At 41.1% G+C, this 22,449-nt stretch overlaps 1 protein-coding gene across 1 annotated transcript in view; it reads left to right on the top strand.

Moving 5' to 3' along the window:
* Positions 1 to 20,608, top strand: part of LOC121933997 (ubiquitin-associated and SH3 domain-containing protein B-like) — a 31,454-nt gene extending 10,846 nt beyond the window's left edge. The window contains exons 7-16 of the mRNA XM_042473976.1: positions 1,093 to 1,277; positions 2,021 to 2,229; positions 2,931 to 3,066; positions 3,202 to 3,322; positions 4,565 to 4,687; positions 10,835 to 10,927; positions 12,210 to 12,354; positions 13,025 to 13,131; positions 14,765 to 14,874; positions 15,689 to 20,608. Coding sequence (XP_042329910.1) covers positions 1,093 to 1,277; positions 2,021 to 2,229; positions 2,931 to 3,066; positions 3,202 to 3,322; positions 4,565 to 4,687; positions 10,835 to 10,927; positions 12,210 to 12,354; positions 13,025 to 13,131; positions 14,765 to 14,874; positions 15,689 to 15,826 — 1,367 coding nt within the window. The 3' untranslated portion in view covers positions 15,827 to 20,608. The remainder of the gene's footprint in view (positions 1 to 1,092; positions 1,278 to 2,020; positions 2,230 to 2,930; positions 3,067 to 3,201; positions 3,323 to 4,564; positions 4,688 to 10,834; positions 10,928 to 12,209; positions 12,355 to 13,024; positions 13,132 to 14,764; positions 14,875 to 15,688) is intronic.
* The last annotated feature ends 1,841 nt before the right edge of the window (positions 20,609 to 22,449 follow it).

Raw genomic sequence — 22,449 nt, 5'->3', positions numbered from 1 at the left:
ATTAATATTGATTAAAAAATATCAAACCCACCCTGGAGAAACGGATAGGCTTAAAATGATTGAGTACTATGAACCAGACCATACAAATGCAATGTTTTAAAAAACTGAAAGCCATACAATAGTTTAAAACATTAGCAAGACACCAGAAGTAATATGATAAATAAAATGGCTGGATTCCTGTTGGTAACATATGCAAGTATAACTGCACCTGTTTATGTCTTGAAATGGTCATTGGGAGGGAGGTATTCAGCAGTTGTATGCAGTGCACACACAAAGAGAGAGTTCTTAACTTACCAATCTACTACCAGGATATATTAATATCAGAGTAGCCAGTGTTTATCTCTGAAAAATGATGGCTTAAAGTGTGCAGCATCCCCCTACTTCTGAGGAAGCAGATCAACTCTATGAAAGCTTATGCTACAACTTCTTTCACATAGTCTCAAAGGTGCTACAAGATCCCTTTGCATAGCATCCCCCATCCTTATTATTCTCCAAGCCCTAAGGTCTTCCTCAGTGGTTACTGTTGTTGCTAAAGTGACTGAGCAGCAATAAATCAGCAAAATCCATCTCAACTTTTCTTCATGATTAATGTTCCTCTGCTTACGTGCCACCAACAGTCCTTACAGCCACTACTTGGCTTCAATGGCTCAATGGTCTGACTTTTTATGAACTCAGTGAAAAGTGCAACACAATCCAAAATCCACAAAACAGCAATATCTTTATTGGGACAACTAAAAAGCACAGAATACACCATGCAAGCTTTTGGAGCTTCACTGGCTGCTTCTTCGTCAGGCAAAGATGTTTAAAAAATGATACAAGAGAAGAAACATGATGATGTTAGAGTCACTGGCCTACATTTTGTCTCAGATGTTATTTCTGTTGCCAGTTAAGATGGTCTGGATGGATATTAATGCAGGCAGAGGCCACTTTTTCTTGGCCTTATTGTAAATACGGTTTCTTACATTCACGCCCTGCTTACTAACCATGCAAAGCAACAAGCTGGGCCTGGTTGGAAGTATTACATTGGAATTTGTTCTGAGCCAGCAGGGCAGATCTGATGTCATTCCATGGCTTGAAATGAACTGACCACAGATTTCCAATTTGCAGATGTCCATGTGGAGCCCCATAAGAAGCAGCTCCATGTGACGCTGGCTTACCACTTCCAAGCAAGCCACTTGCCCACGCTCGAGAAGCTAGCTCAGAGCATAGACGTCAAGCTGGGTTGTGACTGGGTGGCTACAATATTCTCCCGCGATATTAGATTTTCCAATCATGAGGTAAGTTCAAGGATCAACGCTCTCGCAGGAGAGGCAGCCATCAGAACTCTTCAACATATCACTTTTTCAAACAGATTTTATTGTTGTGTAACGTTTTAAGCTGTTGTTTCATTGCATCTCATTTTCATCATCAACCCCTTTGAGATTAATTTTAAATAACATATGATAGGGTTGTTTGTTTGTTTTTAAAGTCTTTTAACAAGTAACATTTTGGAAGAAAAGTAAGAATACATTTTCTTAAATCTGGGATGGGAATAATGCAGCCCTTCAGATGTTGCTGAACTGCAACTCCCAGCATTCCTCACCTTTGACTAGGGTTGCTGGAAGCTTCAGTTACATAATACTTGCAGCCCCCCATGATTCCCAGCCTGTCTCAAATGGTACTGAACACCATCATAGTTTTAAAAATAAATAAGTAATTAAATAAATTAGTGCTTAGAAATAGAGCCAAATGCATCTGAGAAAGTAGACTGAAGTCTAGGAAAGCTCATCCTGCCAATTTCTTTCTTTCAGTTAGTCTCAAAGGTGCTACAAGATCTCTCTACACACAGTGCTTAGAAATAGGCATTATTTTAATCCATGGAGAAACCTTTTTACTTGACTGAAGTAGGGTTTTAATTTATTTTAATTGATTTCAATGCTGAGGCCCTGTGGACAATTAAGGGTAAGAAGCAGAGCAATCTTTGTTGGTCAGTTGTGGTTGAAGGCTTTTGCTTTCTCCTCCCCTATGTCTTCTCCTATAGACCCTGCAAGTGATCTACCCATACATGCCACAGAATGATGATGAGCTTGAGCTTGTGCCAGGGGATTTCATCTTCATGTCTCCTGTGGAGCAAATTACCACCAGTGAAGGATGGATTTATGGTACTTCCTTTGCAACGGGATGCTCGGGATTGCTACCTGAAAATTACATCACCAAAGCGGATGAGTGCAGCACTTGGGTATTCCATGGGTACGTGGCTTTAGATCCTGGGCACCGAGGTAACAGCAGATTTCATTGTGGATTAGTCTCTTTTGCCGGAAGGCTAGAATGTGGCAATGGAGAATGTCATGCCATCCTATTGATGGGGGAAATTGAACTGTTCTCTTGTGCTCCAAGCAACCATTTGTCTCTTCTGGGCACAATTTTAGCACAGACACAGTAGCCACATTAAGTTTGGGTCATTATATCTACCTAGATCAGGACTGGCTAACATTATTCTCTCTGACCAAATTTGGTCCTTTCAGGGACCCATGCTTCCTTCTCCATTATACCATCATGTGCAGATTTCTTGGCTTTCATGTGTGTTGAAATGTAGAACATGTCCTGGAAAAGGAAGTTTTCTGGTCACCCTGGAGAAAGTCCATGGAGGTGACACAATGAGTTACCGCACTGGGTGGCATGAGCCCTAATGATGTCACCAGTCACCCTTTCTCACATATAATGAAGAGTTGAACACCCTGTTGTTCCAAAAAGGATGATTTCATTAGCTGCAGTAGATATTTTATCCTGATGAGTGATGGTGACCATTTGAGTTGTGGTTTATTATTAGACTGGAAAGGAGAGGAAATAATATTGCAAGTGTCCTTGTAAAAATGTGATGTGCAGAGGTGAGGTGTAAATCCATAATTAAAATAAGCATCCATATCTTTATCTGTTTGTATGTGATACAGGTCATATTCTATTCTGAACCCCACTTCTTCCTCTTCCCTTCTGATGTTCACTGATGGGGTGATGGATCGAAGACTACAGGAAGATCAGGGGCCAGGAGATACTGGACCACTCACTGTCTTTTGTCAGAGTATGCAGGTAAAGCAGATATCCACATGTGTGAATATTTCTATACCGGTCTCTTACATTGGCTAGCCACTGGTGTGAAGGCAGGCTGCTTGTTGTTGCTTTTTTTAACAATTGTACCAACATGTTACCTTGTGTTGTGTCCAGCCTTTAAGGATTACCAACCCACCAGGGCCTCAGAAAAGATGCCTTTTTGTTTGCCGCCACGGAGAACGGATGGACGTCATATTTGGAAAATACTGGCTTTCGCAGTGTTTTGATACCAAAGGTTAGTCTGCCAAGGATTTGATTTAAATCTTCTTAAAGATGGAGAAGACAGTATGGTGTAATGGTTTAAATGCTGGCCCAGAACTCTGGGAGTCCAGGCTTTGAATCTTTGCTCAGCCACAGAAGTCCACTGGGTGACTTGAGGCAAGTCACACTCTCTTGGCCTTAAAAAGTGGCTCTGGCAAGCCTGCTCTATATAAACCTTACCAAAAACACCCTATGATATTGTTATCCTATGCTGGAGTTGACTGAAGGGCACTTAGGAACAACAGATTTGTGAGCCGCCTTGGGTCCCTTTCTGGGAGAAAAGCGGCATACAAATGAAATAAATAAAAATATAAACAGACAAACTGTCTAGGTCAGATTCTGCCCCTCCCTTTTCCATTAGTGAATTGTTTCTCGGTGGTTTGAATGAGGGACATTAGCATGTGCTTTAATGTACACTTACTTTATTTGTGGCTCATCCTGGGATAGTCATCTGGGTGCAAATAATCCTTTGCATTCTCTTCATGAATACAGTCTACTGCTATATATGCAAGTGTTGGGTCAGTGGCCTGGCAAGATGTCCAGAAGCAGGCAGCTCAAACCTGTTTTTAAAAACTGCTATTAAAACTGTTCTGGAGATTAGTCTGAACTCTAGATGAGCTATCCAAGTACTGGCTATTATTTTCAGCATCTTGGGTTGATGTTTTAGCATTCAGACTAAACCTTGGAGTGGATGCTCTGCTCCGTTGACATTGCAGGCACCACTGGGAAGCCAAAGCAAGGAGATGGTTCCTTTTCTTTCCACAGCTTCCATGACTAGCCCAGTAGGGTACATCTGCACTCTAGAAATAATGCAGTTTGACACCACTTCAACTGCCATGGCACCATCCTACAGCACCCTGGGATTTGTAGTCTTGTGAGGCACCACCAGTCTTTGGCAGAGAAGGTCCTTGCAAAGCTGAAAACTCCAGGATCCTATAGGATGGAGCTCCTACATTTAAAGTGGTGTCAAACGGCATTATTTATAGCGTATTACTGTATTAATTCTATGGTGTAGATGCACCCTGGGCCATAATGGCTGCAGCATTACAGTTTGACTCGTGGAAAGGAAATCCCTCTGGAACTCTTTGCTGCAAGATCCTCTCCCTCTCTAGAACATAGAAAGGTCAGAAAGTTTACTATTATGGGTACTAAAAAAGGCATGTTAAAAGTTATTTGTCTAATCTCAGCACTTTGCTCTCTGTGTGTCTCCTGGCAGGAAGGTATGTGCGCACAAACTTGAACATGCCTCACAGCCTACCTCAAAGAAGTGGTGGATTCAGGGATTATGAAAAGGATGCCCCCATCACCGTGTTTGGATGCACACAAGCAAGGCTTGTTGGTAAGCCTGCCTTGGCAGGGACGGGTCCCTGCTTGTTCTCCCATGAATCATCTTTCCAAAGGAGGTCAAACATGCGGAAGTTATCACTTAACATCTTGGGAAGCCTTGCGCTTGAGTTCATTTTGCTCCCTTCATGGATGGGTGCCTGTTGCCCAGTGGCAAAAATAAGATTTCTGCAAATATTTCTCTGCGTACAACAGGTAGCAACAATTGGAAACAAGTAAAAACAGCTCATCATTAACTTTAAAAAACAAAACTAAAACTAGTGAAGTAGCATGCTGTTTACTTCAAGCCTCAAAAAATGCTTGCTTTGTGTTACAACTCTTCTAGAAGCTCAGTGGCTTCTGGTATAAAGCAGAGATGGGAAAAGTGTGTAGACACCCCTACACACTTCCCTTCTCAGCCTTAAAAGGGGTCTGCAAGCATTCCACATATTATTGTATTGCATTATTCACTACAGATATGGAGCTGCAACCTGGCCCTGAAAGGGTTTTTCCAGCCTTTTCTCACTATCCTCCTAGTGCTGGTGCTGCTAAAAATAATTCCAGCTAGACAGGAGAAGGAGAAAAGGGCAACTAGGGGCCATAGAAAGAGCTTCTTTGCCCCATGCATTGGTAATTGTGGTATATCTCCATTGCTATTTAAACATTTGGTGGGAAACTTGCCCTCCTGTAAGCCTATGAGGGGACAAGCCTATTTAAAGTTACGTAAGGCAGGCTTTTTTAGGACTGAAAGAGACTTTCTTAAAAAAAACCCAAAATTGGAAATGACTAGAAAAACTCCAGGAAACTAGTCATTTCCAATTTCTGATCTATTTATATGGTTAGTTTTGCCCTTAGAGATTTCTGGGAGCCAGTGGCATTGCGGTAGTTGTCCCTTGGCCTGCCAAAGTCCAGCAAAAATGACCCTCCGGCATTGCCCCCCTCTGAGTCAAAAGAAGGACCTTCTTACCAGAGGAAAAGGTTTCTTTAAATGCCACCAAATTGAAAAATACATCAAGGCCAAGCCTGAGGATCCATTTTGGACTGGGGTTTGCAGACTTGAAACCATAAATGTGGGGGACTCACAAGGTTCCAGTGCTTGGTGCTCACACATTTACAACGCCCAAATCCTTGAGTCTTACAATTCGAACAGAACATTACACCCTCTGAGTTCTTCTTCGTTTCAGGCTCAGATTTTAATCTAAGCTGGAGGAATTAAAAATATATAACCATTCCTTCCTGCCTCCCTCCTACACACTTCAAACTGTGATCTTCCTCTGCTGTCAGCGATCAGCCGGTAAGGCACAGATTTTTTGTACTGGCTCTGGCCCAAATTTTCAAGGATGGGGATGGTGAGATGGAAAAATCAAGTCCATTAAAAATGTAGTATGCTTTCTTGCAAAATGCCTGACTTATTTAGTAACAGCAGCCACTGTAGGAAATAGATGGCAGGCCTTAGATTGCTGGGTGTCTGTGTGATGAATTGATTTAAGTGTCAGCGTGTGCTATGATTTGCATAAAATCTGCATCAACCATTTTGGCTTCCAGGGCTCGGCTGGTGGCATTGCCGCCCTTCTGCAATGCCATTTGTGCAAGACCAGACGCAGCAGTTGTCATGATGGGTTTGGAGGCAGTGACTTCAACTGTGATCTCCATTTGCACATACTGTGGGTTCAGCAGTGAAAAAACATTTGGCTGCAAATCCATCTCACTGCCGCTGCTGCGACAAACTGATCTGAGCACATATTTTTGAAAACAAAAGCTACCAGGAAAGTCAGTGAGACAATATGATTCCCAAAGTGCTCTCTAAGAGACCGGCATCCCTTTCACACTACAGAAATTTAGTACTGTACTTTGATACCACTGCAACTGCAATGGCTGCATCATTTTGTGTTCTTTGCATGTGAACAACAAATTTGCTGCAGCTTGTGTGTGGCAGCTCTTCAGCTGACTGAAGCTGGAGATGACTTTGCCTCTTCTCCAAGCTAAGCCTCCTTCATGTAATGTTTTGGTTTTTAATTATGAAATCCATACAGAAAAATCGTTGTCTGGAAACACAAATCCAGCTCTCCTTCTATCCCAATCTGGCTCTCAAGGCTTCTCCAGGTACTCATGTCCCATGCTCCAGGGTACCTTCAGCTGGTAGTGCCCCCCCCCCCCAGGGTTGAAAATGCTCTCTTTTATTTCTTTTTATGTATTTCAATGATTTATATCCTGCCTTTCTCCCACAGTGGGATTCATTTTAAGACTTAGGCCCCTTTCAGAGGGCAGCCTGATAGGTATATCCATACTGCAGAAATAATGTTGTTTGGTACAGTTTTAAGTGCTATTACTATCCTACGGAATCCTGGGATTTTTAGTCTGGTGGGGCACCAGAGCTCCCTGAATTTCTCACCAAACTACAAATCCCAGGATTCCACAGGATGGCACCATCACAGTTAAAGTGGTGTCAAGCTGCTTTATTTCTGTTGTGTGGAAGAGCTATATAACTGCCACAACTGCATCCTATGGAACCCTAGTTTGGTTAGGCATGAGGGCGGCGGTCTCACAAGGAAATCTAAGTACCTCATGAAACTACAAATCCCAGGTTCCATAGGATGGAGCCATGGGAGTTAAAGAGGAATCAAAGTGTTGTAAGTGTGCAGTGTGGAAAAAGAAAACTTTCCTTATTAGCTGTAAAAGCTTTAGGCTACAATTGTTTTATATTTTTGCCTCGCTCTCTGCTGGAACGTAGCCCACGCAATCTCCTCTGGGACTGAATGAGGGCCTAGGGCACAAAAGGCTGGATACCCTTGATCTAGCAAGTATAGTCTCTTCTGACTTGCAGTAGTTCTCTGGCAAAGATCTTCTGCATTATTTGTGCCCTTGTTCCTTGAACTAGAGATACCAAAGATTGGGCCTGAGGTCATTGGTCTGCAGAATGTTTTCAATGAAATACCATTCTTTTTTTTACTACAACACCAGCAAGTCCGTGCATTTCATGCAATTTCTATTCTTGCTCTCTAATTAAAATTCTAATTCACCTATTATTGTCTTCCTTAATTTGTACTGATGGGTACAAATATTAATTAACAATTACCAAATTAATTAAATTCCCCTTTGCTTACAATTTTCTAAGCCTAACTACTTGTTCGCATTACTTTGAGTATACCTTTTTTCTTAGCCTCTTTTTCCAAGTCATGCTTAAACTGTCTAAGTCAAATATATACATGATTCTCCTTGGTTTCTTTTTAAAGAGTAACAGAGGGTAAAAAAGGGGGGGAAAATCAAACAAGACCATTGTTTTCAAAAAGACGTAGTTTCCAAACCTTCCATTTTCCTCTTTTTCTAACTTAGTTGATAAATCTGCCAAGTAACTTTTCCAGTTCATAAAATGCTTTTCCATTGATTCTATAAAAATTGATAGAAATTGTCCCAATGTTGGAGAACATGATCTTCCATTTTGTCTTTCATCCAACACGTTAATTTGTCCATTTCAGCCAAATGATCTTATTAATTTGTCCATTTCAGAAATCTCATATATCTTGATTAGCCATTGTTCTGTTGACGGTGCCTTTGAATTTTTCCAAAACTTTGCGTAGATTATTCTTGCACATGTTAAAGCATAGAATAAAAATTTACCATTTTGTTTAATAAGATCATTGCAGATCATACCTAACAAAAAGACCTCTGGCTTGAAAGGAATTTGGATTTTCATATCTACATTTAAACATATATGAATGTTAACCCAAAACTGCTTTGCTATTTTGCATGACCACCACAAATGGAAAAACGATCCAATTTTTTCCTGGCACTTCCAACAAATGGGATTTGTATTTTTATATATATAGGATAGTTTTTTAGGGAATATGTGCCACCTGTATATCATTTTGTAGACATTTTCTTTTAGTTCCTTTTAGTTAGGTCGTATTTTTTAGGCCCTTCGTCCAAACTTTGACCCATTCTTCATAATCCAAATTATGGCCTACATTTTGCGCCCACTTTACCATAGAATGTCTTATTATTTCCTCCTCCGTATCCCATTCTTGTAACATATTACAATATCTGGAAATCAATTTCGTTTTCCCCTTTAATGTAATTTCTTCCCACTGAGTTTTTTGGTTTTCTATCCCATTTAATTTTTTTATCAATTTTCCATCTTTCATATAGTTGTCCATGGCCAGTTACAAACCGGCATTTGGGACGTCCAGAGGACGTCCCATTTTAAAAAGGGGGGGTCTCTTCTAGACGCCCCTGGGCCTAATACGGACTCCGTCCGTACAAGATGGCGCCGGCCCTTCTACATGGCCGGCGCTATCTTTGCGTATCGGACGCTGAGTGTCCGTACACGTCACGTCCTTTGTGATGTAGCGAATGCGCCCCTGGCGCCTTGCTACGTCGCAAACGTGACTCTAAAAGAAGCTCCATTTTGGAGCTTCTTTTTCAGTCTGCACGGGAGCCGCGCCGTGTGGAGGCTCCGGCTCCCCCGCGGACTAACCGGCGGCGGCGGCAGACCGCCGCAAAGCGGCAGTTTGTATCCCGCCCATATAAGTACCAGTGGCATGTTATACCAGCTTCCTTAAGTTCTGCCTGAGATTTTATTTTTACTTTGCCCTCTACTGTATCTGACAAAAGGTCTGAGTATCGTAGCCACTTGAGCTTTGGAATGCCTTCTTTACTAAAAAAAAAAAAAAGGCTTCATGGGGTGAGCACCATTGTGGAATATTTCTACATAATCTTGTTTTAAGGTTTTCCCATACAAAGATTAAGGCTTTTTTGACAATATTCTTAAACTCTTTATGTAACTTATCTTTCCCATAAAAAATATATCCATGCCACCCATATCTCATATCTTCACCTTCAAGTGCTAGGAGCTTTTCGTCATTTAATAATATCTAGGTAGAAAGCCAATTTAGTACTGATGCAAAATAATACAGTACAACAAAGTTCAAATTGCCAAAGTAGTTTGCAATGCATTACCTCAGCAAGGAGAAGAGGAGTCCAAGGGCAGAATTTGTCCCTTCCCAGGAGGCCCTGGCAAAATCAAACTGCTGCAGCCTATGCTAGTTTATCTCTTCTTTCTCATGCATAACTTTTGCAACCTTGGCCATACTCTGATGTTTCTTGGTCACTTATGTCCTGGTTTTCCTCTCTGAAACGTTGGAGGGTATGTGGTTCTGCTGCTGCAGAAATTAAAGACATGGGGGTATAATTGCAGCTACCATTAGTCCCAGCTTGTATTTGAGTGGATTGGCTGAGATGCTAAATAAACAGAAAACTAGCTATTGTTATATATTCAAGTAAACATTCCATGTAACTGGGGTGTGTTAAAGATCAGTGAAATTTGGCAACCGATCCCACAAGTCGGTATGTACAACATGACTGCCACCTAAAGGTGTGCAAACTGTACTGCCATGCCATATCTCTTTTACTTAATTTGTTTTTGGAAGTAAATGTATTTACCGACGAAGCACTGGATGAAACGTATTAAGGATAGTAACAACGTAGCTCAGCAAAGAAAAAATTAAATGGTAACGATATGAACAGAAGGGAAAGAACATGGAGACCAGAACGACACGAATTGTGCCAAGTTTGTTTCAAAACTGAAATGGCCACTTGTCAGATTTCAAAATGCCTCCTGTGGCCTCAGAGGCAGAAGCCTACCATAGTTTTATAGAGGAAATGATTCTTGTTCAAGAGTAAACTGTCTGGGAGTAATAGTCTCTCAATATCAGACTAGATGAATGCATTCTTGCATTATTAAATGGCACCCACCAGTTCAATCCCTGACCTTTTTAGGCTAAGCTAGGAAACATTCCAGTTCTAAAATTCAGTGAAAAGCACTTCTTAGTTAGCAAGACAGTGCTGAAAATACCGGTGTGTGAACCAATATAGCAAAGAGCCATGGCCAATCAATTGAAAAGCCTATATATTCCTTTATTTCAGTAGAGTGACCAGATGTCCCCCTTTTCCAGGACATATCCTCCCTGTCAATCTTCTGTCGAGGAAGAATTCCAAAATGTCCCCCATTTTCAGCATGACTAAAAAGCCCATTGAGTAGCACCACATTGGAGAAATTTGTCTTCCTGTCAGCCTGCCTTCACTGCAAATAGAGGGACAGGATGGATCCTTCTAATGTTTATTTCTTCCTAGGAACATATTATTCTGAATATGTGCTTTAATTCAGGTGAGGCCCTTCTTGAAAGCAACACAATCATCCACCACATCTACTGCTCTCCATCGCTCCGCTGCGTACAGACGGCACACTATATTTTGAAAGGTAAGGCGATGTCAACAAAGCAGCTGGGTTTGTTCATGTTGGGACTGTGCAGAAATGATCCATCTTGACGCCACTTTAACTGCCGTGGCGGAAGGCTATGGATTTCGGGAGTTGTAGTTTTGAAAGACATTTGATCCTCCTCTGTCAGAGAGCTTTGGCACCACAAAAACTACACATTCTCAGAATTCCATCGCATTGAGCCATGGCAGTTAAAGCCATGTCAAACCAAATTATTTCTGCAGTGTGGATGCAGCCATTGTCTGGGTCTTCCCCGCACCCCTGGAAAGAACTAGTCATTGGTTCAATAAATAGGGATGACACCTCCTTTCAGTAGCCAACAGTATGAAGTGATAAAGGGAAGAATTGAGGAGTGGAAATACAGCAAAGCAGGACACACAGACATATACACACTTATGCCTAAAGGCCACTAACAATCCTACAGCTGGAGCTGCATATATGTGAAATGCTTTTCTCTATTGCACTGGAAAGATCCTATTTATACAGTCAGGAGACTAGAACATGTGTGTGTGTGTGTGTGTGTGTGTGTGTGTGTGTGTGTGTGTGTGTAATTAAAGGTATCAGGAAAAAAAATGCAAAATCAAGTATTCAATTGAACATCATCATTTGAGGCTAAAACCAATATTAGCCTCAACTAAAGTAGACCAACAAGAGAGCCAATGTGGTGTAGTGAATAGTTTGAGCATTGGACTATGACTTTGGAGACCAAGGTTCAGTTCCCAGCTCAGCCATGAAACCACCTAGGGCACCTTGGGCTCTCTCAGCTTCAGGGGAAGGCAATGGCAAACCTCTTCTGAACAAGTCTTGCTGAGAAAACCCCCATAGGTTCATAAGGGTCGCCACAAGTAGGAAATTACTTGAAACACATCACACACACACATAAAGTAGACCATGTGAAAAAATTGGGAACTTATACTCCTCCATCTACATACAGTGGGCACTTGGTATCCACTGAGGTTTGGTTCCAGGAACTGCTGTGGACCCCAAAATCCAGAAATCCAGGAATGCTCAATTCCCATTATATTACAATGGCATAATAAAATGGTATCCCTGACAAAAAAGGCACAATCAAATGTTTAAAAAATATTTTCGATCCATGAATGGGTGCAGAACCCATGCATATGGAGGGCTGACTGTACATCCCATTGATTTAAATGAGTGTACCCTACTCAGGACTAACTTTAGATGCGGTCGCTTGAGCCCTACCTGGATGTGAATGAATTTCTTCGTTGATGAACCCTTATTTTTATTGTTCACCTTGTAGGTTTGCAGCAAGAGAATAGCCTGAAGATTCGAGTGGAGCCGGGTTTATTTGAGTGGACCAAATGGGTCACTGGGAGTTCTTTGCCTGCTTGGATACCTCCAGTGGATTTAGCTGCAGCCAATTTGAGTGTTGATACAACATACAGGTAAGGGAGGCTTGGACACTATTGATTTATTTCTATTTTAGATTCTTGTGCTGATGGAGCAGATTTAGGGACTCAGTCCAATTGCTAGCTCCAGTTAGAGTTAGCCAATAGAGTCATTTGGAGAATGTCATTGAGAATTTGAAGAAACTTATATAAATCTCATTGCTTCAGTGGGGCTACTGTAATTGGGATCAGAAGTTGGATTTAAAATTAGGACTAGAATCCTTTTGGAGTTCATCCACATTGTAGAAGTAATTTATTGGCACCACTTGAAATGCTGCAGCTCCATCCTATGGAATCCTGGAATTTGTAGTTTTGCAAGGTCTTTAGCATTCTCTGGCAAAGAGTGCTGGTGGCTCACAAAACTACAAATCCCATGATTCTGTAGGATGGTTCAGTGTACACAAACCTTGTTCCATGGACAAAATTGTTAAACATATTGTATACAGTTATCTTCAGACTATGTATACAAAGGTGTATATGAGTTGTAAAGGAATATTGTGCTTAGACCTGGGTCCCATCTCCAAGATATCTCATTGTATACATATATGCAAATACAGGTATTCAAAATAGAAAAAAAATCCAAAATACCTCTGGTCCCAAGCATTTCAGATTTCTCTTTTATACTTTCTTTTTCTTTGTGCACTGTATGTTATTTTTATCTCCACAGACCTCATATACCTGTTAGCAAATTAGGTATTTCGGAGTCGTATGATACATACATCAGCAGAAGCTATCAAGTAACAAAAGAGATCCTAAGTGAATGTAAAGCCAAAGGCAAGTAAAAACCCTATTTTTCAGTAATTGATCTACAGTCCAGCCTTATGGCACACTAGTGTAACCATCCTTTATGCTAGAGTATAGTACTGCACTCCAAAGAAAGGAGAGAAGGCAGACTCTTCAAGGTTGTCATTGGAAAAAGAAGGTTGCAGGCTCCAAGTAACCTGTTTCACCTAAGGCAGCCTTCTGGAGAAGCATCTTTGGAGCCAAAAGAATCCTAGGAATGCTACTTTGCAAACATTACCTGTGCCAAAGGACAAGTAGTTTTGCAAGCCCTACCTTGCTTCTCTTAGCCCCAAGGACAGTGGCAGCTGATGACTTCCAAGTCATGCAAGACAATAAATCTGCTCTGGGTCTGAAAGGATCTGTGTCAAGGTTCTGAATTTCATCACCAAATAAGTGTAGCACCATGGGATAGCTCTTTTCATCTTCCAGCTAAAGCTGAGAGTGGATTCACAGCCCCATTGACATGGATCCATCAGCAGTCACCCCCACCCACCAATAAAGGTGGGATTAGATTCTTTCCTGACAATATCCATAAAGAATTGACCATTCTTCCTTTGTGGAACTGCACCCACAACCTTTTGATTCTTGGCACCACTGCACTGTCCTTTCTTTAAATGATGCTGATGCAGTTATACAACAGGATCTTAGCCGATACACTTCTCCTCAGAATTAGATCTCACAGAGTTAAATGAGGCTTAGTCCAAAGAAGGTATACATGAGGTTGCAGTCTCAATAAGGTGTACCTGTATTTGGTTTCTTCCACACAAGATTTGCTTTCTTGGTTGCTTTCCAGCAGTGGGGGAAACTGCACTCATTATATACAAAGATATGCAACTAACATCAGTTTTCATTTGTAAAACAGGAGGCTCTCAGGAGGATTCAAGTTTTAAAAAAGGGAGTGGAGAGAGGATGGAATGGCATAGGAAATCCTGCAGGAAGGAAAGCAGAGACATCCTTGCAAGTGGGAAAAACATGGGCAGTGGAAAAGATGAAGGAAGGACTCCTTCCTTCTTGTTACTTTTTTTGCTTAAAATCATAAATCTTCCTAAGCTGTGTTTGTTGATTTTGGGTGCATCTATATCAGTGAAGGCGAACCTATGCCACGTGTGCCAGAGGTGGTACTCAGAGCCCTCTCTGTGGGCCCATGTGCCATCATCCCAGCACAGAGTTTGCCAGAGTTTGTTACTGGAAAGCCAGAGGGACATGGCACTTTGCAATAAATAAGTGGGTTTTGGGTTGCAATTTGGGCACTTGGCCTCTAAAAGGTTCACCATCACTGATCTACATGGTAGAAATAATGCAGTTTGGCACCACCTTAAGTGATGTAGCTCTATCCTATGAATTCTGAGATTTGTAGTTTTACAAGATCTTTAGCCTTCTCTGTGAAAGCCTGCTGGTGCCTCACAAAACTGCAAATCCTAGGATTCTGTAGGATGGAGCCATGACAAGTAAAGTGGTGCCAAACTGCATTATTTCAACAGTGTAGGTGCACCATTTGATCAGATCTTGACCAGGAAATATAAAGATTTCAAAACAATAATATATTTGCATAAGATGAGTATTTTATCCATGGAAAGTTAACAATTTATGCCAAACCTTGTATTTTCTCTGTCTCTTTCTTCAGGGAATAACATCTTGATAGTGGCACATGCCTCGTCCCTTGAGGCATGTACTTGCCAGCTGCAAGGACTGTCACCCCAGAATTCAAAGGACTTTGTACAGATGGTCAGAAAGGTAACTACCATCCAGGAGTAAGATGGAGCATTTTAAGGTGTATGGAAGAGTTGTATTTTTGTCTATAGATTAAGAAGTGCAAATGTGCTTTGTTCAAAAGTGCATGGATAATCGCAGGCTATTGTTTTTCCCTGTCAACAGTAGTGCATGATAATTGTAGGCTATTCTTTGGGGCTTTAGAGAGCTGAAGAGGAGAAAGTTTCCTTAATAGGATTATCTTGCATGTAACTGACAACAAGGCAATGGAGTTTCACACAGATACATAAGAGCAATATATCTTGACTTTGTGTTGGGCAAATCAGAGATAGAGATGATGATGATGATGATGATGATGATGATGATGATGATGATGATGATGATGATGATGATGATGATTTACTTCTGAGGCTTTGGGGGCCATGGGCAGCTCTAAACAATGCGAGTTGTAGGATTATGGGACCAGGTTCTTGGTGAGCATCTGAAATCAAAAGCTGAAGGAGGCAGTCACTGTTTAATGAGGGATCCAGGTTTTTTTGTAACAGAGAAGCGGGATATAAATAATAATAATAATAATAATAATAATAATAATAATAATAATAATATATAATATATTATTATTATTATTATTATTAGGATCTAATACTTAAGTGGTTCTTCAGATTTGGTCTTCTGGGTATTTTGGACTTCAGCTCCCAGAAGTCCCAGCCAGCTTGACCAGCGGTCAGTCATTCTGGGAGCTGAATGACCAAAGTTTTGAGAAACACTGTAATACTTCTCTTGCCTTTCTTACCTCTCTCTACCTGGTTTTAAATCCCATTCTTTTTATGACCTGCAGATTCCATACTTGGGTTTTTGTTGCTGCGAAGAACTTGGAGAGACAGGTCTGTGGCAACTTACTGACCCACCCATCCTCCCACTCACTCATGGACCAACCGGTGGCTTTAACTGGAGAGAAACCTTGCTACAAGAATAAGGCGAAAGGAAAGACTGGAGGATCTCTTGCATATTGGAGCTATAATTACTGACGAAGGGGACAATTATTCATAACCTTCTAGATGGATTGAAAAATAACACTCTAGCATATCTTCCACAGAGTGGTGTTTGCGCATCTAGGAAAATAGGTCAATATAGACGTAAGCTTGGATCATGGACAAATATACATGTACTCAAAACAGCCTCTCGCTCTGTTTCCAGGCTTCTGTCCAGCAGAAATGTCTTTGTGACGTAAGCTACTGAGCTTTAATATATAATTTAAATAACAACGCCAACCTTGAATTAAGCTCCAAGGAGGAGAACCAGTTTTCACTGCCTTCTGTAATAATGTTAGTCACAATTAGGACTGTGCTCTAAATTGTGGACTTTTGTTGTTTGTTAGACTTTTTTTTTTAATGGAATTGAACTGCACCATTTTGTTCTGAGCCATTTTGGGTAGAGCACAGCCCCATCACTGTCCCATTTAGCTAAATTATTATACTTCCCTTCTGCAAGATTCCTCTCCACCCTCCGAAAAAAAACTTCAGAGGAAAATGGAATCGTGTCTCTAGTCAAAAGTAGTGTAGACTCACACGCCTAGTTTGTTTCCACTGTTGAAACATTAGAAATAGCTAATATGTGTTTAAAATAAGAATGGGGGATCTTGGTGGGAACCAAATTTTGAAACAGAAGGGCTTGTTCCCACAGCATTTTGACTTCTTTGCACTTGGTTACATTCAATAATGTTGCTTTCATTAACATTTCAGGACACATGGAGAGTTTGACGGTGGTCTTGGGTCTGTAATGGCACACTCACACTTACAATCTCTTGATGTTACCAGTGATGAACAAGCATGCTCACAGTGTCAAGTGATAACCAAAATGGTGGTGTTGGATGTGTTGGTCTGCTCCTTAACAATTCTGGGCAATTACTCAGTCCTGTTAACCACTGATGCCAGCTATGTATACCAATTCCCCATTTTTTTTCCTGACCAAGATGAGTAGCCCCATGGACAAAGACTGTTAAGGATGTGTGTTTGCTCCATTAGCATTTTACTTGCAAGGCAGGTCATTCTTTTCTATAACAGAGCAAACCCTTAAAGGTAGTGTTCTTTTAGTCTCAGCAGCTGCTGTACTAATTCACAGCAATGGTTTTTCACTCATATATCGGATTTAAGATGGTGACTGCTATTAGATGAAATGTGGCACTTTTCAACAGGCAGCTTTAAAGCTGTGGACCAGTAGCCAATAGCTCATGGACTGATCAGTGTGCTGTATTACCCCAGTGCTTTTTAAGCTATCTGATGTGGAAGTAGGCAGGGATTTTCTTCCCAGGGACTAGCACCATGTTTGTATCCATTGTGACATCTGTTCATCTGTTTCTTTCTTTCCTGGAAGTTCACTGTGGACCAATAGCTCATAGACTGGTACCGATCCAAATACTACCACTTTGACTAGTACTCTCTTACATTACTGTTGACCCTCTGTATCCATGGATTCTGCATCCATGGGTTCAACCATCCATATCTTGAAAATATTCCCCAAAGATTCCAAAAAGCAAACCTCGCTTTTACTATTTTATGCAAGTAACACCATTGTATAAAATAGAATTTGAGCATCCATAGATTTTGGTATCCGGGGGGAGGGGGGGTTCCAAATCCTGGTGGATACCAAGAGCCCATTGTACCACAATATGTGTTTGCACAATTGGCATTTTCAATTCTCATTGTAAGAAATTGATCTTTGCAAACATTCTGCAATATGACCATGGGTGTTTTAGCCAGGTTACCAAATCACATATTGGACAAGCTTTATCTGCATTGGCTCTAAGGGGGCATTGGAAATACAGCCAGAGCTTGGAAACGTTGCCTGTTTTTAGATTACAGAATTTCTCCAGCTAGCTTAGCTGCATTAGTTGAGACACTCTTGGAGCTATCAAACAAATGTTTCCAAGATTTGGAATTGTCCAGGGAAGTGAGAAAGGGAAAGTAGTTACATGCATATACAGTAGTCAAACCTGACACCATAACCTAGTATCCTTGGGCAGTTGCAAAAGTTCCATTGCAGAGTAGATCCCTCTACTAAGACCAGTCCTTAGCAACTCTTCAACATTTTATTCCTAGTGCCAGACTATTTTAATTTCCCATACGAGTCTGGTATACTCTGTGGGGAGCCTGGGGCTTTTATTTCAGGAGTGTAATGAATTCACACTGGGTTTTATTCCAGGCTTTATGGGTTCTATCCCAGGTGAAGAACCTATGTTGGGGATAGTGTTCAGAACTTGCATAGCTCACTGCACTCCTCATATATATGCCAACAGGTAACATTGTACATTGGTGCTCTGGAACATTGTGAGGAATTTAAGTTGTGGCTCTTAGAGAGGGTTGCCCAACAGTTGTCAGAATCTTGTCATTGTCTGAGACCTAGGCTAACCCATTGCCCATGGAGGAGGTTGGAAACAAGGCAGCAACGGGCCTATAAGAAGCACCTTGCTGAAGGCCTTTTCATACTTACATTAGAGCAGGCCATATAGATACACCTAGTAATATGTGTTAGTCAACTGTGATCTTTGAGGAACAACCAAAATATCATGGTCTGAATCAGGGCTGAGAATCATGCATCCCTGCAGATGCTGGACTGCAATTCCCAGCAAGCATCTTCAGATTCTTTTACATGTCATTCAACTCATCCCAAATAGGACAAAATGAGAACTTTCAGCAGAAATTTCATATCAAGAAAATAAGTAAAAAAAATAAATAAACACAAGATCACAACCAAGTCCACCACTGAGTCTCCTGCACAAACCATTGGTTCTCTAGGTCCTCATTTACAAGTGTCTGACAGAGGAAAGTTGGCTCTTTAGAGCTAGAAACAGTATTTCCTAATGACTGAAAGTATATAATTTGCCACCCTTCTCCAAGTTGGCAGCATCCAGATGTGGCGGGCTGCAACTCCCCTATAACACATCTGGAAGTCTCCTCTATTAGGACTGGCATATGTGCAATCCTCTACACAAAACAACAGTTGCCTTTCTTTTCCAAGCACATTTCCAAGCCCACTATTTGACCCATCCATGTATAATAAAGGTCATCCATCCATGTATAATTAGGATTACATTCAAAATCAAGCAGAATTGCTGGGTGCAGATAAATAGTCTGAGGGAACAGTGGAGCAACTGCTTTGCCATACAGCCAGTTTGGAGGAATCCTAATTCAGCTCACATTTCCAGCTACATAACCATAGCACTATGTTTCCACTTTAACTGCCATGGTAACATCCTATGGAATCCTGGGATTTGTACTTTAGGGAAGGATTGGGAATTCTCAGCCTACCAACTCCATAGAATGCAGCAGAATTGGGCTTTCATTTTGTGGTACGAATATTGCATAAAAGATGGCATTACCTGTAATAAGGAGTTATTCCAAGGAGTGTAGAGTCAGCACTGAGTCCAAGCAGTCAAAAGAAAATTATTTGTGTGCAATATGTATATTTAGTTAAAACATAATGTGTACATTTCACATGGAAAGGGCAGCAGGATATTCTCCAATGAGCGATTTTTAACCAGGGATGTATAGTGAAACGTCGGGGGAGATAAAGTTAGTGACAGCAGGAAAGCAACCTGCATTGTTTGTATTCTGCAGCTGTTACTGCTGCTGGTATTTTTTGGAATATACACGTACATATATATACATACATACATATATATATATATATATATATATATATATATATCTACACTCACACATAGAGAAAGAGAGAGAGAGACATAGAGATATATGTAATTTAAACTATTTTTGGCTATGTACAGAAATTCTGAAATTAGTTTATGCCTCCAGGGTCTGCTTTCCATGGGAGAGTTTTAACGAACTTTGAACAATGAATGACAATCAAAACCAACCTGTTGGTTACTTGTGTATATTTAATATGGGGTTAGGGAATTACTTTCCAGTTGGGGAGGGAGGTGTTTTTGCACTGACAGTTTGCAAGTTACTAATACTTAACAATGTACAGTACAGAGTTATGTCTGAGTAGCATACAAGATACCGAAGAGTGAAAATGTACCAAATGCTTCCATTGATGAAACCTTTGTTCCAGGAAATATCAAGCGATCCACTTATCAACAATACAATTGGATTACTGTAATACGGTCGACTCTCTTAGCTATTTTCACTAAAATCCTACAAACACTTACTTGGGAGTAAGTACAGTACCATTGAATGTTGTGAGACTTACCTCTCAGCATGAAAGGATTTGGTTACCAGTATTTCAGAGCCTGTTCTGTTCAGGGAAGGAGACAGAAGTACCTTAAATAATCTCATTAAAATGTCTATTTTCAGATGTTTGTCAAAGAGTTTCTCCCTAGAGGTTAAGTTTCTATAAAATGAAGAATTGTGTTGCCTGTATTTTTTTGAGTGCGCTAATATATTTTTGCTCAAGGAACTGGTGCTAATAAAGCAGCATACCTTATGTTCAGCACTTGGAAAAGTTACTTCTTGAATCTCTGATGCTGGCTGGGGGATTACTGAACATAGTAAGCTCTCTCCCTCCCAAAAAAACTTTTCCAAGCTCTGTTCAGTTGTTGAAGTGCTTTACAAAAAGGAGAAGGAAACTGTATGCTTCCTTTACAAGCTTTTCACTAGGATGCTGGATAGGTTTGGATTTTTCCCCAAAAAAGAAAGATCATAACTGCTTATGTTTGGTTTCTGTTACTACTCATCTTCCACACTTTGTCACGAGAACAACCATTGATCTCAATAAAAAGGAAGTGGTCAGAATTTCTCACGATCGCGGTGCAAAGAGTGTTTTTTCTTCAACAAAAGCTTGAACTTTTCTTTCATCTCCAAAATACTGCTTTGTTGCAGGTGATGGGCCTGGCTTAGAAAAGGAGCGAGACCAGGCTTCTTCAGATGGGATTTGCCCTTGCCTTCCTCTGAGGCTGAGAGAGCGTAACTTGCCCAAAGTCACCCAGTGAGTTTCCATGCCCAAGCAGTGATTTGAACCTCAAAGTCCTTGTTTAACACTGAAACCACTATATCATTCTAGCTCTAGCAAGTTCAGTGGGTTGCACAGTGAAAGGGCCATAGGGACCAGAATCACCAAGAGCCAAGGGGCTGGCAGGGCCATCTAATACTTCATACAGGATACCCTGGTTGAGATCCTACAACAAGACGGCTTAGTATAATGCTCTACCCAAACCGTTTCATATCTTCTCTCCTCACCCTGTTAGCTGTGACTATGAGGAGGCAATTCAGGAGAAGAAAATGCTGCTGGTCTAGGCTTGTAGGGGCAAGAAATGAAGGTGTGCTTCTAGATGAAGCATGCCATCATTTTCCTTCCCTTCAGAACAAAGAGCAGCTGATTTTTTTCCATTTCTAAATTGCCTCCTCTCCTCCCCATCAATAAGGTGCAGCACAAGTCTCTCCTGGGATCTGAAGGCTATGGAGGAGAGGACTGGGACAGGGTGAAAGACTATGTTTCTAGTCACCCCCTACAAGAGAGAAAGGATGCAGCAATCAGAAGCAGGACTGCTGTCACAATGCCTTGAAGCTGCCTCTTTCATTGGTGAAAATGTCACCCTCTTGCACCTGGATCACAAGCTGAACAAACAGTGCAATGGCTGCCTTGCAAAGTAGGTTTGGGAGGGCCTTTAGGATCATGGCAATAGCACCCATGATCCTGACTACCTAGCATTAGTAAATATGGAGCAGTGACAGATCCATAACTATGGGTTATGAATCGATAATTACAGTACAGATTGCCAACCACTATAAATAGACAACAGAGCACTAATGTTTGACTCGTCCAATCCATGGTATTCCACATCATCATGTATAGATGTGAGAGCTGGACAGTGAAGAAAGTGGACAGAAAGAAAATGAGCGCATTTGAAAAGTGACCCTGGAGGGGAGTGCTGAGGATACTGTGAACAGTCAAGAAAACAAACGTATGGGTCCTAGAACAGATCAAGCCCAAACTCATGAAAGCCAGAATGACTAAGCTGAGGCTGTCATACTTTGGCCACATAGTGAAAAGGCATGAAAAGACAATAATGCTAAGAAAGGTAGAAGACAGTAAAAATAGAAGAAGACTACACACTAGAGAGATAAACTCAAGGAGTTGAGGATCCTGAATCTACAAAACCTAAACAGAACAGTGGATGATAGGGGGTCTTGGAGACATCTCATCCACAGGGTCTCCATGAGTCAGAGTCAGCACAAGGGCAGCTAAAAACAACAACATCAGGAACAAATACCAGGAGAACTGAACACATCTTAAAATAATTTAAAAGGCTGAGGGGGAATGAGCAGGAGTTAAGTGTTCACCCATTGCTGGAATGACAAAGTGGGTGCTAAGAAAGCTTCCGTGGAGGAGCATTCAACCAGTGGAGTGCCACCACTCAAAAAGCCATCTCAGCCATAGTTTTTGTGGGTTGTTCGGGCTATGTGGTATTGTTCTAGAAGAATTTATTCCTGACATTTTGCCAGCATCTGTGACTGGCATCTCAGCCATCTTCCCTCAGATGGTAGAGGCATCCAGAAAAAGAGTCTAAAAGATCTAAGTCAAACTTCAGTGACATCATGTGCATAGGTGAATAGATCTATCACTTCATTGTGTCAGTTTCCA

The sequence above is a fragment of the Sceloporus undulatus genome, chromosome 6 (assembly GCF_019175285.1).
Source record: "Sceloporus undulatus isolate JIND9_A2432 ecotype Alabama chromosome 6, SceUnd_v1.1, whole genome shotgun sequence".
Classification (NCBI taxonomy): Eukaryota; Metazoa; Chordata; class Lepidosauria; order Squamata; family Phrynosomatidae; genus Sceloporus; species Sceloporus undulatus.
This window is presented reverse-complemented; position numbering and strand designations above follow the sequence as displayed.